Source organism: Podarcis bocagei (genome assembly GCF_964188305.1).
Source record: "Podarcis bocagei genome assembly, chromosome: 13".
In the NCBI taxonomy this organism is placed as follows: domain Eukaryota; kingdom Metazoa; phylum Chordata; class Lepidosauria; order Squamata; family Lacertidae; genus Podarcis; species Podarcis bocagei.
In genome coordinates this window covers 36,070,344-36,086,869 of record NC_138138.1, presented here as the reverse complement: position 1 = coordinate 36,086,869, position 16,526 = coordinate 36,070,344, and the positions used below count along the sequence as shown (strand labels likewise).

General features: G+C 49.9%; 1 protein-coding gene across 2 annotated transcripts; it reads right to left on the bottom strand.

Moving 5' to 3' along the window:
- Positions 1–920: 920 nt before the first annotated feature.
- Positions 921–15,252, bottom strand: LOC308571498 (eukaryotic translation initiation factor 3 subunit C-like). Of its 2 annotated transcripts, none has more exons than XM_081167035.1 (21): positions 15,131–15,252; positions 13,724–13,868; positions 13,319–13,384; positions 12,937–13,126; positions 11,685–11,810; positions 10,854–10,908; positions 10,611–10,720; positions 10,189–10,316; positions 9,337–9,493; positions 9,097–9,200; positions 8,146–8,287; positions 7,876–8,001; positions 7,582–7,675; positions 6,805–6,992; positions 5,545–5,769; positions 4,574–4,937; positions 3,499–3,658; positions 2,964–3,029; positions 2,529–2,616; positions 1,823–1,985; positions 921–1,104 (listed from the first exon to the last, which is right to left on the bottom strand). In XM_081167035.1, exons 2-21 carry the CDS (start codon positions 13,822–13,824, stop codon positions 1,019–1,021), a joined length of 2,739 nt encoding a protein of 912 aa, XP_081023161.1. In that variant the 5' UTR covers positions 13,825–13,868; positions 15,131–15,252; the 3' UTR covers positions 921–1,018. The 2 variants fall into 2 exon arrangements, with proteins under 2 accessions (XP_081023161.1, XP_081023162.1); XM_081167036.1 differs by having other exon boundaries at positions 15,068–15,185.
- Positions 15,253–16,526: the final 1,274 nt, after the last annotated feature.

Here is a 16,526-nt window from a genome sequence, read left to right as displayed (position 1 = left end):
AGACATGGTCTGTGGTAATTTTTCTGACCTTGAGCAAAATTACAGTGCCAGACAGTCCAGTATGGACAGGTAAAGCACTACCAACACCCTTGGCAGGAGTGGGCTTTGCTAAATATTGTTAAATTGAAAAAGCATTGGATGCCACCCTACTGAAACTCAGCCAGTCAGAACCACCATATGGAGTTAATAAATCAGCTCTGCTTCAGTAAGAAGCATCTATGTCTCTCTCTGCCATGGAGAGCGCCCTATCCAACTGAGGAGTTTGGTTTTAAGGACAAAGTCCTTTGACAATGCACTAGGTGACCTCACAGAGAAATTCATCTTCCCTTCCTTGTGCTTCCCCTCAACACCCGGCAGGAAGCAGTCTCATCTGTTTGTTTTCTCTTTAATTAAAAAGGTGCGGTTGTGGACAAATACCCAATAGGTACAGATGCTGGCGTGATGCAGGGGGAGGCAGCTTGTAAATGAATGGACTCGGCCTTGAAACTGTCCATCATTCGCTTCTCCTTGCAGTGGGACACTTGGCAGCTACATTCACTCATTCTCAGGGTTCTTCCAGGGCAGGTAACTTTTTCAACTCAAGGACAACATTCTGGGAGTCACCTGGCTCCCAGCCACAGCCAGAGCACATCTCTCCCTCCAGGTATGCAAGAGGCATATTCAGGGCAGGCAAAAACACTTGGGGAGATCACAGAGCAGGTTCACAGAGGGGCACAGCCTGCAGATATGGGTTATGGAATAGGAAGTGGGCCAAAATCCACCAAGAGAGGCCGAGACACATTTGGCCCCGCTGCCTGAAGCCAAAGGGCAAAGGTTGGGTGATGCCCCCAGTGGCCACTTGGGACGCAGCAAGGACAGCAAGGACTCTGGTTCTCATCTCCCACGCTGCTTCTTGTGCTCCCAAAGACACCACAGGCCAGTCACGCTCCAAACAAACTCTTTATTAAGTATTTGAATAATGGGAACTGGAATAAGATCTTCCCTGCACCAGGAAATGCTACTGTGACGGCTTAGGGAATCAATAGTTGCTTTGTCGCTCCTGCTGCCGATACCCTCCACGCCGCATGTAGCCTCCTTCGTTCTTGCGGTAGCCATCCTTCTGGTCTGGAGGGCGAGAGAGAGAGAGAGAGAAGAGAGTTCAGCTACAAGGCTCCAGTGAAAAGTAGGCCAGGAAGATTACAGCAGAAATGGGTTTAGTGTGCAGCTTATGGAAAACAAGACAGGTACACAGAGACCAAGGCAAAGTGGCTCTCGAGTGAACACTTCCTGGTTCTTCGACCAAAACAAATCATTGTTTTGCAGTGAAATTGGCACACTTTGGATTTAGAAAATGCGGGGAGAGAACAACTGTCATCTTTGTGTCCTGTATGGAGGGAGAAGTGCTGAACTAAAGGGGGATTTGGATCCTGTGATGAGGGAAGGAAAGCAGATAAACCATTCAAAGAATGGAGGGGTGGTAACTTCCAGCCCGTGGGCCAACTCAGGCCAGCCAATCAGGCCCATGTGGTTGTTTTTTTGCAGGCCACACCCACCTGCCACTCACTAGACTTCATAAACAAAGTTTTGGTTTGATTTGATATAAGATCAGGTAAAGCTGTGCCTGCAAGGAACCAAGAGAAGCTGACAATCATTAATGGGAACTGGTTTCCTTAGCTTTTGCCCCATACCACAAAGGCCAGAATTTTTAAAGAGAAATAGATACTTATGGAAACAGTCGCCCTATTTGTCCCCAGACAGATAACAGACACAAAGTGGCTAAAGGAATGGAGATGGGAGAAGCAAGAAGCTGTGGCTGCAACTGGCTTCCAGGACGCTCGCTCACCCCGGAAGTAGCCCCCATAGGTGCCTTGCTTCTGGTCAAAGACCCTCTCGTTGTTCTCCACGAGGCTGCCCAGCTTCTCAGCCAGCTGGAGCGCCAGGTTCTGTTGGGACGTGGGCTCCGTCCGGTGCATCACAACTGTCTGGGTCGGCTGGTCTAAAGAGGCCTGGGAAGGCAAGATTTGGGAGGCTCAGACAAACCCAGCGAAGGAGAGACATGTTAGAAACCTTCTAAAGTGTTGGTCTACTTTCCCTCCCAAATCTGGCTTGTATAAAACCTGAATGCTGCCTAGAGCACTTACAGGCTAGAGAAGCCATGATTTAAGATGCGACCTCGAGAACCATATGGAACTTCAGTACCCTGTTTGCCAACTGAGTTATTCATAGTGCAACGGGGCTGGAGACTGCCAAAAGCACTGGATTGTACACCAGAGATTTAGATATTTGTCTTTCACAAAGAGATCTCATTTTAGGGGTGAGGCCTATACTGGTTGGTGGCTTATATTTGGACGAATCGCTTCTCATGCTCACCCCACGTTGCCTCTTATTTCTTTCAAAAGGGTCCATGGTGCAGACCCTCTTCTCCCACACCCCTTGAGCTGGTCAAGGGCAACCCACTTTCTCCTGGTCAAGTGTCCCCTCCTGTGGTGGCCACCCATCTCTAGGCCTCTTCAAGCCACCCGTCTGCCATGCGAGAAAGCATCACTCACCATCAGCTCTTCATTGATGATCATCTTGCTAATGATACTGTGCACTGTGGGCAGGTCCAGCTCAAACATATCAGACAGGATCTCCATGCTAGAAAGGGAGGTATAATTGGGGAAGGGGGCATGGGGAGAGAGGGAGAGGAAGAAAGAGGTGGAAGCTGAGCTTGTGAGACTCAGCCATCGGCAGCCTGCCTGGCAGAAAATCTAAAAAGGTCAATGGCAACCAAAGAAGGTACCCAAGTGTGCCATGTACAGAGGATGGATTCCTTTGACTGATATATTTTATGGATAGGGAGCCTGCAGAGGGGATGCTGAAGCAACATGTGCAACCATAAGATGCACTCAGCCACTTATGCCACATCCACCACTCACACCCTGGCCAAAAAGCTGCCAGGCTGAAAGAGCAGCCAGGAGGCCATGATGACTCTCACACAATACCTGATGGAGTCATAGACGCTGCTGTAAGTGAAGAGGTAGGTTCGGAGAGACTCCTCTTGGATCTTCCTGCCAGGGAGAAACAAGGGAGGGGAGCAGTCATGAGAGCCAGGCAGAGATCCACGAAAGGGAGGCAGAGCTACGCTTTCCAGTCCCCAGACAGACACCCCCCCCAGCCTCTCAGCACCCACCTGCACCCAGACAAGGTGGCCGCTATCAACACAGACATCCCAGTTCTGCTCCCTCTTCTCCATTTCAAGAACTGGGTTCCAAGCCCTCCCCTCCTAGCCTGCATAGATGGCCCCATAACTCAGGGGCTGGAGCACTGACGGTCCCAGGCTTTGTCTCTTTATCCATCAAGGTGGATACGCCCAAGCTAAGCAGAGCAATGGTCTGACTCAGGATAAGGCAGCTTTCTACAGGACAGCTGCATATTCCTGCAATTGCAGGGAGCTGGACTTGATGACCCTCGGGGTCCCTTCCAACTCTACAATTCTATGGAGGAACCGCCCCGTCACCCCATTCCCATGCAACTGACCGGACAAGCATGCCTCGCACTTTGTCAGCCTCGGGGAACAGGTCCCAGACCTTCCCATTCATTTTCTCATTAACAATGAAACGGTGACACGTCTTCCAGTCGCCCATCTTCATAGCCTTAGATGCTGCCACCACATGTTCCCTCATCGATTCTGGGGGGCCTGAAGAAAGATGGGGGGAGAGGGGGAAAGGGGTCATCAAATGGGGAAGGCATTCCTTGTCTTGGTGAACAGGATTTTGATTAGCTAGCAAGGCAGGCCACATCCCCTTAACATCCTATTGTGCATGAAGACAATGCACACAAAAACCAGCTTTCATTTTTGTATCCAGAAAAATATATTTTTCTAGCCCTTGTGTCAAAATAAATAAATAAATTATCCAATAAAAATAGAAATCTGCATAACTTCAGTTGATTTTTTCTTAGGTTTAAACAAATAGTTATGGAAGGGTGTGTAAAATTAGCTGTAAAGGAAAAACAAATACACACAATTTGGCAGCAGGCATCATCTGTGAAGAATCGTTTGCTCTGTTTTCCAACACAGCATTGAATGACTCCAAGGTGTCGAGTGCCACCTGCAGTTCTGATAAATATGCATTTACAAAATAATAAGAATAAACAGCTGCCAAATTAAGATGAGGGAGCAACTTTTTTAAAAAATTATAGAACCAACAGAACACAAGAAGCAGTTTGGGAAACGGTGCCAAAGCAAGTGAACCATAGTGGGAGGCTGGCTAACATGGCAAGACAACTTTTGTGAACCCTGAACCCTGGATCATGCCTGGCGATGTCACAGAGACCAAAGGAAAATCTGCCCCTCCCCAAGAAACTAGGAAGAGGCAAACAAGCAAAATGCCCCTTTGCTTAACACACCAACAGACTGCAGCGTTCAAGCACCTCTAGGCCCAGACCTGCAATTGCCTCAAAGATTCCATTATTTGCCCAGAGAGACAGGAAGGATTCTAAGTCAAGCCTGGGAAGATTCTTGTTAGAAGGCCTGGCATGACAGAGGAATAGAAGCCCCCTGGCCAGCGTACCCAGAAACGCATCTCACGGTTAAAAGAGGAAAGCCACTCACCGAGAAGGGGCTGGCGCTCGCCCACCCGGAGCTGGTGGTGGAACTGCTTGCTGATCATGCGCCGGCGGGCGTCAAACTCGTGCGCGGCCATGTAGGGGATCTCCAGCAGCATGGCCGAGACCAGGTAGACGCACTCCAGCAGCTCCAGGTTGATGTGCATGTGGAAGGGGACCTGGCGGCGCTTCTCAATCTTCTCCTGCTCCTGGTTGCGCTCCTGCATGCTGCGCATCAGCAAGCCCTGCCCCAGCAGCTCCTTGGCCCGCCCGCTCGACTGGATGTCCAGCAGGGCGTTGTGGGCGTCCTTGATCATGCCCTGGCGGAAGGCACAGATCCCCAGCTGCACCATTGTCCGGTTATACAGAATCTGCAAGAGCCGAGAAGGTCAGAGGAGGTGGAGGCGGAGACCCAGCTGCCCTCTCCAAAAGGCAGCACCCAAAAAACCACTCCCCAAACATTCGCTTCCTGCACCTGCTCCTTTGTAATAAGGGTGGGACACAAATGGGCACTGCTGCACTCTGTCGACCCTCTCCAGTCTCCATTAATTCTCTGCCACTCTTTAGGTTACCATCTACCGCTCCTGGCCCTTTTCGCCCACCACTTTTCGCCTCCCCGGCAGCTACTGCAGACAGCAGGTTGCCAAGCGGGGCAGAGGCATTGTGAAATTAGGAGAGGAAGTCTCATCAGCCACATAGGATGTTGTGGCTGGCGTCACCAGATGCAAGTGTGGCCCACATGCAGGGGGAAAAGCGTGGAGCAGCAAGGAGAGGGGGCTCTGCTCCTCTCCAAACCCTTTACAATCATCTGCATCAGCAACTTGCAGCTTCTTGGGCGGGGCAAAGCAGCCACTCCGAGCCTCTCATTCCCTGTTCTTTGAGGACTGGCTTTTATCGTTACTCGAATTAATTAAGACTGCTTCAATAAACCATCAGCAACACAGCATACGCCCAGCCTCCCCAGTTTTGTTCTCTGACCTGCACAGGGGGGTCTGCATGCTGAATGTTGTCCTGTAGGTGACTCATGAGCATCAGGTCGCGGGCCTGGTACCAGCGGTCGTGCAGGGCGTGGTGGTAAATGTGGCAGAGGATGGCGCAGGTTCGGATCCGGTCTGTCCGGTCCTTGGCGTAGATGAACTTGCAGAGGCGCTCCATCTGCACCGCCGAGTCCTCTGCTTCGTTCTCGGCCTGGTCTTGTTCCGACTGCGGGCAAGCAGGTTATGCAACATGTCCTTTAGCCTGAGGAGTCCCTCCCCACCCCACTCCCAAATACCAAAATGTTACCCTTGCATAGAGATAGCAAACCTCCAGATATTGTTGGACTCCAGTTCCCATCATTTCTGACCGTTGGCCATGCTTGCTGGGGCTGATGGGAGTTGGGAGTCCAACCCTATTTGGAGGGGACCAGGTTGGTTACCCAAAACTTAGTATATCAATTGCCCCTCAACTTTCACGGTCTTCCTTTGCCGGTACAATACTAAGGGCCCTGTCCAACTTGCAAACCTGAAACCAGTTTTCAAATTAGAATGACTGTCAGGACTTCCCCTGCCCCAAGGAATGCTGGGAACTGTAGTTCTGGGCAAGCGCGCGCGCGCGCGCACACACACACACACACACACACACACAGGTCCTAGGATCCTTTGAAAGAAGCCATGGCAGCTAAACTGAATCACAATGAAGCTTCCGGGCCAAACCCTCAGCATCCACCTCAACTTCTCCCAGCCTGACAGTATCATTTCCAAACCTTATTTTGGGAATAGGCCATGGCTTAGTGCAGAGGTGGCCCTCCAGATACTGGTGGATTCCAACTCCTATCACCCTCGCCAGCACAGGCAACAGTCAGGTGCAACGGGACTTGTAATCCACAGAGACACCTGGCAGGAGCCACTGGTTCTCCACCGCTGGCATAGTGCTTTGCCGGTCCGTGGCCCCAGGATCAATCCCCTAGTTATCTCCAGTTAGAAGGCTCCATTCAGAAGGCAACAGAAAGAGGTTTGCCTAAGACACTGGAGGGAAGCTACCAATCAGAGCAGGCTGTGCTGGTCAAAAGCAGGGCAAGTACGACCGGATACATGACAGCTTCTTATGCATTTGACTATTTAGGGCATGAGAAACATCTTCTCATCCATGGGTTTATGCTTCAAGCACAAAACCTATGGGTGCAACCACAGAGTGCGAATACCCTGGGCAAAGCAAGGACGGCTGGGGGGGGCTTTGCTGCCCCAGAGGCGGGCCTACCTTGCTGTCTCCTGCCGGGCCCTGTTGCCGCTGGTGAGCCTTGTAGTCAAACTTGTAGTAGGTGTGGAGGATGCAGCGCAGGTAGATGCGGCACACCTCCTCCGTGGTTCCCTTGTCCTGCAGGTAGTTCTGCACCCGGTCAATGATCTTGCAGACTCGGCCCTCGTCCTTCAGGTGGTCCACGTACTCTGGTGGAAAGGGGAACATGCGTTCACATGGCAGTCTTTAGAGGTGGGGCTGCCGGCTTCTCCCTATTTGCCATGAAGAGTCTGACACTCCTGAGAAACCCCAGCTTCCCATTTTGGGGCCCAAAGAGCATGTTTCTAGTCCACATGACTGCTGAGTTAAGAGACATGAAAACATACGGATCCTCTCTGCTTAGACTGGGTGACCTTTTTCCAAGGCATTCAGCCATTTTCTACCACCTACTCAGTTTTCTGACCTGCTGCTTTTTGCTAAACTTTTTATTTTTCAAAGACGCTCTGAAGTCAGTTTTTTAAAAAAGCTTTTTGTAGGAAGCAAGCAAACTGGGAGGCATGAAAACAGAAAAGGCTGGCAAACATTCCGAGTTCAATCCCTGGTTCTTGAGGGATTGTTCCAAAAGAGGCAAACAGCTGGCAGGGGTGTCTTTTCAGGGGAAAACACAGCACAGATTCCTTAGGGTTCCCTCTGAGAAGTTCCCTGTTCCACACCAGCCCTCCACTAGCTGAAACTTTCAGTCCAACTCCACCCTGGCTATGCCTCTGAGACCCCACTTTCTATGACAGGCACACTCACCCTGGGAATGGGGATCTGTGTTCTGCATGATCTTTGTGAACTCTTCATCCATGCGCTCCACCAGAGTCAGAATGCAGCCACGAACACGGTAGGGCTAGAGAGGGAGACACACAAGTGGGTTAAGGGGGTCAAGACTTCTAGGCAGAGACACACACAAGCCTTTTTCTTTCCTGACCTGCCAATCTGTACCAGCCTCCCACCTGTTTCTAGTAGATTTCAAACTAGCCCATCTTACTGGGTTTTCAGGATGCCCCAAGGATGGGGAGGAATGATGCCTGCCTCGGAAATGCTCACCTGCTCGCTGTTGGCCAGGTTCTCAGAGTCCTCTGCGATGTTCTCGCCAATGAAGATGTTGGGGTTGGCAAAGAGGATGTCCAGGAGCTCTTCAATGGAGCCCAGGCATTTCTGCCACATCTCTGGCTGCATGTGGTGGGAGAAGAGGAGTAAAAAGAGAAACATTGAGGCCCCCTGGCATTCTGGGAAAGAAACCGCCTGCTTCCTGTGGCCCCTATGCACGTGCCGTGCTTTCAGGCCACTTCCTCCCCTCCCCTCCTAATTCCATACCTTCATGTAGGTAGCCAAGTTAGGGTTGTAGTCATACAAAGAAGCAACAATGTTGAACTTGATTTTGACATCGATGGCAATCCCCAGGTTGTTCTCTGCCGCAATTCCAACCAAAAGCTGCAGAAGGTCAATCTGAGCCGCTCTAAGAGGAGTAAGGAAGTGAAGGAGCTCAGTGCAGAAGGGGGGCGGGGGAAGCAAATGGATGGGCATGCTTCTTTTGAGATACACCCCCAACTCTGCACAACCCTCCTTGTGCCCTGTGCCAAAACCACTGACGCCCGTGTGAACCCCCTTCATTTTCATCACTTTCTGATTCACTTAAAACATTTATACACCACCCTTTGTCCTATTTAGGATATCCGGCAGTAGAAATACCTGGGATCCAACACTGCATTTCTGCTTTGGAACAGGCTTCCACTTGCACAACAGAATTCTACCCCCCGCCCCTAAGAATCTGCTGCAGAGGGTTGGGAGCAATGTCTATAGGGAAGGGTGGGAGGATGCGGGTTCAGCATGCAGAACATCCCAAGTCCCATCCTCCAGTTAAAAATACTTAGCAGATGCTGCTGGATCAGTCCAAAGGCCTACCTAGTCTGGCATCCTGTTCTCACAGTGGCCAACCAAAGGCCTACCTACAAGCAGAGCCTGAGCACGAGAGCACTCTCTCTGCACTTGTGATGCTCAGAAACTGGTACCCAGGAGCATGCTGCCTCCAACAGGGGAGACAGAACATGGCCATCAGGGTTAAGCAACCACTGCCAGCCTTTTGTCTAATTCTCTTTCAGAGTTGTCCAAGCCCTCAATCATTAGCTGCTCTTTTCTGAACCTTTTGCAGCTCTGCAGCAGCCTTCTAGAGGCGAGGTAACGAGAACCACGCTCACTTTTTTCCAAGCGCGGTCTCCTAGGCCACCTTCCCCTCCACTCCACCACATCAACACTCATTGGCCTTACCGATCCGTGCCTTTCTTTCCACGGGCCTGGAGGATCTCATTGAGTTTCTTCACGACTACAGTGTGGTTGATCTCTGTACCTTTGGCAAACATCTTTGGCTTCTCCTGCAAGGCAGGGTGGGGGGAGGAATGTTAGGCTCCAATCATGCTCAGAAGATGGAGAGAAGTAAAAATAAAGGCAGCAACACCATGCAGTTCGTTCTACTCCCACATTCCCAACTGCTTGCAGAGAGAGACTCACCTTGACCAGAGGGACACCTCCTTTAACCTTCTCCCACTCGCCACCCTCATTGTCATCTTCATCGTCTTCATATTTCTTGGATTTGCGGTCCTGCTTTTTTTTTGCCTTCTCTTCCCGCTTCTTCTCCAAAACTCTTTTGTCCTCCTCAGTGCCAGTTCTGGTCAGGGAGAATTAAGAGAGGACTGAATCCCTCTTTTAACCTGGAATTCTTACTTCCTGAGTTGCCTGAACCATACAAGCCCAGACCCCGCCCACAGATCAAGAACTAACAAAGCCAGACTAAAAAGCTTATTTGATCCAGACCTATGCAATCACCAAAATGCCCAGTGCAGAAGCTTAAAAATTCACCTACAGAGACCCAGACCTGAGGTCCCCCACCCCTTGTTTAGCCAAGATCTACCTCCCTGCAATTCTTGGTTTTATTTCTGTTCTTGGGGGAACAGAGCACAAGTCTGCTCCATGGTACAGAGCACCTGTCACAGCCCAGATGGGGCCATTATTTCTCAGATCTAAAAGTGTCCATCAAACTTTAAGATGCTCCCCTAATGTGAGATAGCTAACTACCATTGCACCATAGACATCCCTTATGCCCTGACATGGATGCTGCCACCTAAAGCAGTGAGCAAGGGTCAAAGTAATGGGTCTGGCTCCTCAACAACTCAGGCTCAGAAGAGAGCTGGGTGAACAGGACAACACACAGTGTTCCACCTTCAGGTCCTGAGTCTGAAATTCCAGATTGTGATCTTGTGATCAAAGGTAGATTCACAACTGACAGTTCCCTCAGCCAGAGGTCTGGAGACTGTAATCCAAAGATGATGGGAAGTGTTGAACCCATAGAAGCTGCCTCCTTACTTCTTAAGGAACTTGGAGGCCAAGGAGGTGTATTTGCCCTCATCTTCATCTGACTCAGAGTCAGATTCTGAATCTGACGAGCCCCAGTCTTCATCATCATCAGAGTCCTCCTCCTCTTCATCTTCATCCTGCCAAGAGCGGCGAAAAAAGTTTTCACTCAGATTCAGCCAGGGAGGGCCATAAAGTGACACAGAGCAACAGAAGTCCCATGGGAACCCTGTTCCTGTTCCCCACGCTTCTGGATTATTATTTTCTGCTGCAAAAGGAATAGTGATCTTTTGCCTTCCTCCTCTCTGAGTTGCTTGGCACAAAAATCCTTCTGGCAGCTGCTTTGAGGGAAGCACCGGATGCCATGCCTATGCTGGCCAGAGGAGGGCACCACAATGTGTCTCCCCCCCCGCCCCACCCCGTTCAGCTCTTACCTCCACCTTTTTGAGAAACTTGCCCCGTCCCTCAGCTGCCCCCTCTTTCTTCTTCAGGAAAGCCGCGGCGCTCATTCCCTCATCGTCATCCTCACCAGAAGAGGAGGAGCCTGAAGCCAGAAAGCGGGGGGTGTCACTGAGAGGGGAAACCTCAAATCCCGCTCCCCACCTCACACAAAGAAGGATAGCCAGTGAGCTGCACAGCTTCCATCTCCTACGCACTGCATCATCATCACCACTCACCCTCTGAATCGTCACTTTTCTTGTCCTCGTCTTCATCAGCTGACTGTTCGGGGTTCTAGGCGAAAGCAGACATGCTGTGGTCAAGATGCATGTAGGGTACTCTTCTTTAATTTAAATCATAGAGAATTGCTCTTCCAGCACAGCTTGACTCCTCCAAACCCTCCCTTCCACTTTCACCCATTTTTTCACCTGAGCCTTAACACCAGGGGTCAGCAAACCTTTTCAGCAGGGGGCCGGTCCACTTTCTCTAAGACCTTGTGGGGGGCCGGACTATATTTTTTTTGGGGGGGGAGAATGAACGAACTCCTATGCCCCACAAATAACCCAGAGATGCATTTTAAATAAAAGAGCACATTCCACTTATGTAAAAACACGCTGATTCCCGGACTATCCGTGGGCTGGATTTAGAAGGCGACTGGGCCAGATCTGGTCCACGGGTCTTAGTTTGCCTGCCCATGCTTAACACAACTGGCAAAGCCAGTAATCAACCCTTTTGCCTAAAGCAAGGACAGTGACTGTGGACCTCCAGATCTTGCTGAATTACAACTCCCAGCTTCCCTGACCCTTGGCCATGCTGGTTGGGGCAGATGGGAGTTGGGAGTCCAGCAACATCTTGAAGGTCAGAGGTCCTAAGGGATTCATAGAATTGGAAGGGACCATGACGGTCATGTAGTCCAATCCCCTGCAATGCAGGAATCTTTTGCCCAACATGGGGCTCAAACCCACAACACTGAAATTAAGAGTCTCATGCTGCACTGACTGAGCTCTACATGATTCCCAATGTCTCAGCCGCCTCCCTGGAATGCCCTCCACCCAACCATGTGCCAGTACCTGGCGGTAGCTCATGATCTGGGCCTCATAATCTCGGTTGTACTTCCGGATCTTCTGGCGGAGGGTGCTTAGGGCTTTGGCATTGTTCTTGTTCATCTTCTTCTTGCCTTCCTTGTCCTCCCAGAGCTACGAAAGCCAGAAGGGAGATGAAATTACAGGCAGCTCATAGCCATTTGGTCCACACACCAGCCTCTCTCCCTTTTCCTCTAAATGTGCGAACCAAAGCTATGTGCAAGAGGACAGCCATTTTGCTCTCTAGCTATTCCCTTCAGGATCCTGAGTCTTGTGTCTGTGGGATTGGCTTGTTCACCGATCCCCATCCCAGTGCTACATGAAGGCTGAGAATGGTGCAACTGTGGGTATCAGAGCTGGGACCAGAGATCTGTGTTCAAATTCCCACAAAGCTGTGAAGTGTCTTAGGCTTAGTCACCTTTTCTCAGCTGAACCTACCTTGCAGGGCTGTCGTGGGGATGGGGAAGAGACCAACCATATAGGCTGCCCTAGTACCTTGGATGAGAGGCAGGTGGATGGCATCTTGCTCTCACTTTCCCTATATGCCTTCTTGCTCTCCATATATTTCAGACATTCAAATTTCCAGTTCCACTCTGCAAAGCCTTCAAGGTAGCTTCCAGAACACAACAGCTTTACAACAAAAACTACGTGTTTTGAAAACCAACATCCATGCCAAGATGATACACTAAACTAGGAGCAACATGAAGAACACAACACACCTTTAAACTTGGCTCCTGCACAGTAAATAAGCAGATGCTAGGTGGCTATTTTTGGGGAGACCAACAGAACACCACTACCAAAAGACCATGTCCTTGGTCATCACCTGGCTGATCGCCAAAGTGGGGGGGGGGTGTTCAGATCTTAACAAATAGGAAGATCCACATGGGAGAAGGTGGCCCTTCAGATATGAGCATTGCCTCCACTGCTCAACTGTTTCAGAGCACTTCTCTTCCCAATTAGCACCCATACTTTAAATCCAACTCCATTCATGCAGGAACAAACAGGCAGTAAAAGGAGACACCAAAAAGGCATCAAAGTTGATCCTGGGAGCTCTACATTCAGCTCCCTTTTGCAATGAAGCTCATAATTCTTTGTTGGGGGGGGGTAGGAGAACAGATTCCCTCTTTTCCCCTTAGCCCTAGGTGTCAGACTCTACCAGACTTCTGAAATTGTCACGAAACCCTCTTGAGCCAGGCACAGGGACTTTGTGGACCCAAAAGCTCCCTGCTGGTCCCTGTACCTCATTGAGGTAGTCCTCAAGGTCTGCAAGGATGCGGATGTAGAAGCGGGGAACGCCCTCCTTGTCAACAATGCTCTTGGCCTTGCCATAGGCCTTGCCCAGCAGCTCAAACTCCTCTAGGCATTTGGTGACATCCCGGATCTTCATGGCATTCCGTATTGTTTTGATCAAGTTTGTAAGCTCCTCAAACCTGCAGTAAGGGAAGAACAAAGAAGGAATGGTTAAGCTTGGGGCATTGATATGCCCTTAGAGAACACCAACATGCCACCAACATGCTGCTCAACAGGGCGGGAAATTACCCAGCTACCCAAAAATGCGGCATTGACGCAGCCCTCCAGAAACCAGAGGGGCCACTTCTCCCACAAAGCCAACCACACTTTACCTCTTGTCCTTTGCGCTGCGCACAATCCTCTTTGTATCTTCCTCATCTTCACTCAACAGCAGAGGCCTACAAGAAAGGGAAAGGAACAGACAATGGATCCCTGGTATCAATGATCAGTGGAAGGAGGTGAGAGAGGTGCAGGGCAGGGAGAGGAAGAGGCAGTGCACAACCCAGAAGTAGGAGATCCTTGGTCTGGAATCCCAAGACAGGTATCATATGGGTGTATTGGGTTCAGGTTAAAGTATGTGTATGTGGTCCTCACTACCTGTTTCTGACTTATAAATCAGAAACGCTCCCCCTTATTCCCGTTGGCATCCGCCTGTTTCTTCCAACTCATCACTCCCTGGGAACCTCTGTTCCCACCCTCTCACTCAAGTTCTCCCGGCCCTCCCCCCAGATACTTACTGTTTTCCAAAATTGCCCCCAACAGGCTTCGCTACAAGCTCGTCCCCAGAAAGTGACGACTCCGACTCACTGTCCGAGCCAGTGGTAAAGAAACGCGACATGGCGGCAGTGGCTCTGGGTTGTCAGCAACCCACTGCTCCCAATTCTGGATGGGAAAGACAAGAAGCCAAAGGCCCAGTGAGTGCAATGATCATATCAAAAGTGAGTTCATTTGCTTCCATTTATAATGTCAACACCTGGTATGCAGGCAGCAACCATTTTAGGTGTGTCCAACTGATGCAAGACCACTGACGTGCGGGTCCTTTTGGATCTAGAAGAGGGAAGAATGAGGGCAGAACATGGCAGAGCGAGCTTGTGCACACTCTGCTAACGCACATGGGGGCCAGGAACAGAACCCCCGTGCAAAATGGTCACTGAATGAATTATTGTGCATGCTTTGATATAAACCTTGGCAAACGTCTTTGTCACCAGCCTAAATGGAAACTAAGCCTAAGCACATGTAACTGAGCTAAATGCATATTCTTCTCATGTTTATCATCTCTTCTCCAGCCTGGCACCTTCCAGATGTTTCAGCCGATAACTCCCATCAACCCTATATTAGCCATGGCTGATGGGAACAGAGTACAGCAATGGGCAGGAGACAGCTGTTCTATGCCTCCCTGCAGACCAAACTGCAGGCTATAAGCATCTCAGGGCACAGACTGTCATTTTGTGTTTCTCATAAAACATCAAGCACACTGATGTTGGTTTATATTATGTTTATCATACCTTTCATCCATCTGGCAACTCCCATCAGTCCCAGCCAGCAAAACCAATGGTCAGGGATGATGGGAGTTGTCCAGCATTGTGAGGGCATGAGGATTACATCCTTCTGCTCTCACCCAACCCCTTTCTATCCTCACAAGCAGCTTGAGAGGTAGATAATGTTGACAGACAGTGACTGGCCCAAGCTCATCCAGTGAGGTTCATCACTGAGTGGGAAACTGAACTCCCCCCCCCCCCACTACTTCTGGAAGCTTCGGGCCTCCCCCAATCCTGCCGCGATGCTTCCTCTTTGCTAGGAGTGGAGCCATTTTGGCTCCAGGAAGGACCAGCGATCAGAGAACTGAGATCACCAACAGCGCACCAGGGATTATGCCAATGCATATATTACATAAAACCACATATAAACCTCATCAGTATGAATGTTCCAAACGCTCAGCTGAGTTTAAAACACCGACAGCCCAAACAGACAAACACGCATCTCCCCAATGGGGACCAAAAAACCCCTCCTCCTAGAGCGAAGGCCACCCAGGGAGCCGGTGGGGCCCCCCTCGGACGCCTCCTACTCCTCCCTCCCCTAACCTTCGGGGTCTGCCTCCTTCCTCCGCCGGGACCCCAAGAACCGCGCCTCTCGCACGCGCTTACCCGGCCCGGGCCTGGTAAAATGAAGGCGCGTCGCTTCCCGCGGCCACCGCGCATGCGCAAAGCCTTCTGCAGGCTCATCAACACCCCGGCGCGGCCCTGATGACTACTTCCTTCCCAAGAGGGAAATGCTAAGATAATAGAGATGCTAAATTCTAGAGCGGCCCCACTCGTCCATTCCGAAGGTAGGGGGCGGGCGGGGGGAAATCATGACTAAAGAGGCGGCTTTCCATTATTACCGAGAGAGAGATTCTACATTTTAATTTCTATGGTCTTAAACTTTGCGAGAAAGTGACCTGGAGAAAGGGATGATGGGAGTTGTAGTCCAAATGGAGATGCGGGGTGTTTTAAGCTGCAGGCGTCAGTGCCCTTAACTGCAAAGGCAATCTTTGTCGTTTTGTTCGCCATGGTGGTGCTTCAGAGCAATGATTCTGTACCGTATTTTCTGGAAAATAACCATTTCACTGCTTTAGTCATCGACGGTGACACAGGCAAACCTTTGCTCCACTTACTTACCCCAGTTAAAAGCACAACGGCTTAAATTAGGAATTTCCAAAACTGTTCCATCTATTTATCCTGTCTTTCTTTCAATAAGCTCTGGGCTCAACACCTGTGCCAAGGGAGCTGCATTTGCTCCCAGGCCATATTCAGGGTATTTTTGCTAATGCAGAAAGCCTTAAGAACTCTGGACCAGGCTCATATGAAAGATTGTCTGCCATTGTGTAATCTGTTAAAATCACTTGCTTCATCTGGAGAAATTTTACTTGCAACACACTCTGTATAATATCAGAAAAGCGATGATGCACAAATGAGCATTTTCAGCTGCTGCCCTTGTACTTTGGAACATCACCAAAACATAATTTGCTTTGGATATCCTACAAAGACATATGGTAATGTACAGGCATTCCTTGTTCTAGAAAATTGGAACTTGTGTCACTACTAGATCTCTATTTTTATGTTTATTTGTTCTCCTGCTATATGCCCGAGCTGCAACAAGGCATGTCTCTCCCATATTGGTCTCTACAGCCGCAGCCGGCACAGTAAACTTCCAACAATATGTCTTCACCCCCAAAAGGTACACTTCTTCATTGTCTCCCAAGACAGACTGGTGCCAATAACATGTTATTCGGTTGGTTTGTATATTGTGTGCACTTTGCTTAGAAATGTAAAAAAAATTAGGCACCAGGCAAAAACATTCCTCTCCTACCAGGCCTTTGGCTAATTAAACAATCTATGGCCTTTTAAACTGGGCTATTGTTTTTGCTTGCTACGTTATGTATTTTTTAAAAGTACAGTTGTACCTTGGTTTTGGAACAGCTTAGTTCCTGAATGCTTTGGCTCCCGAACGCCGCAAACCCAGAAGTGATTGCTCCGGTTTGCAAACTATTTTTGGAAGCTG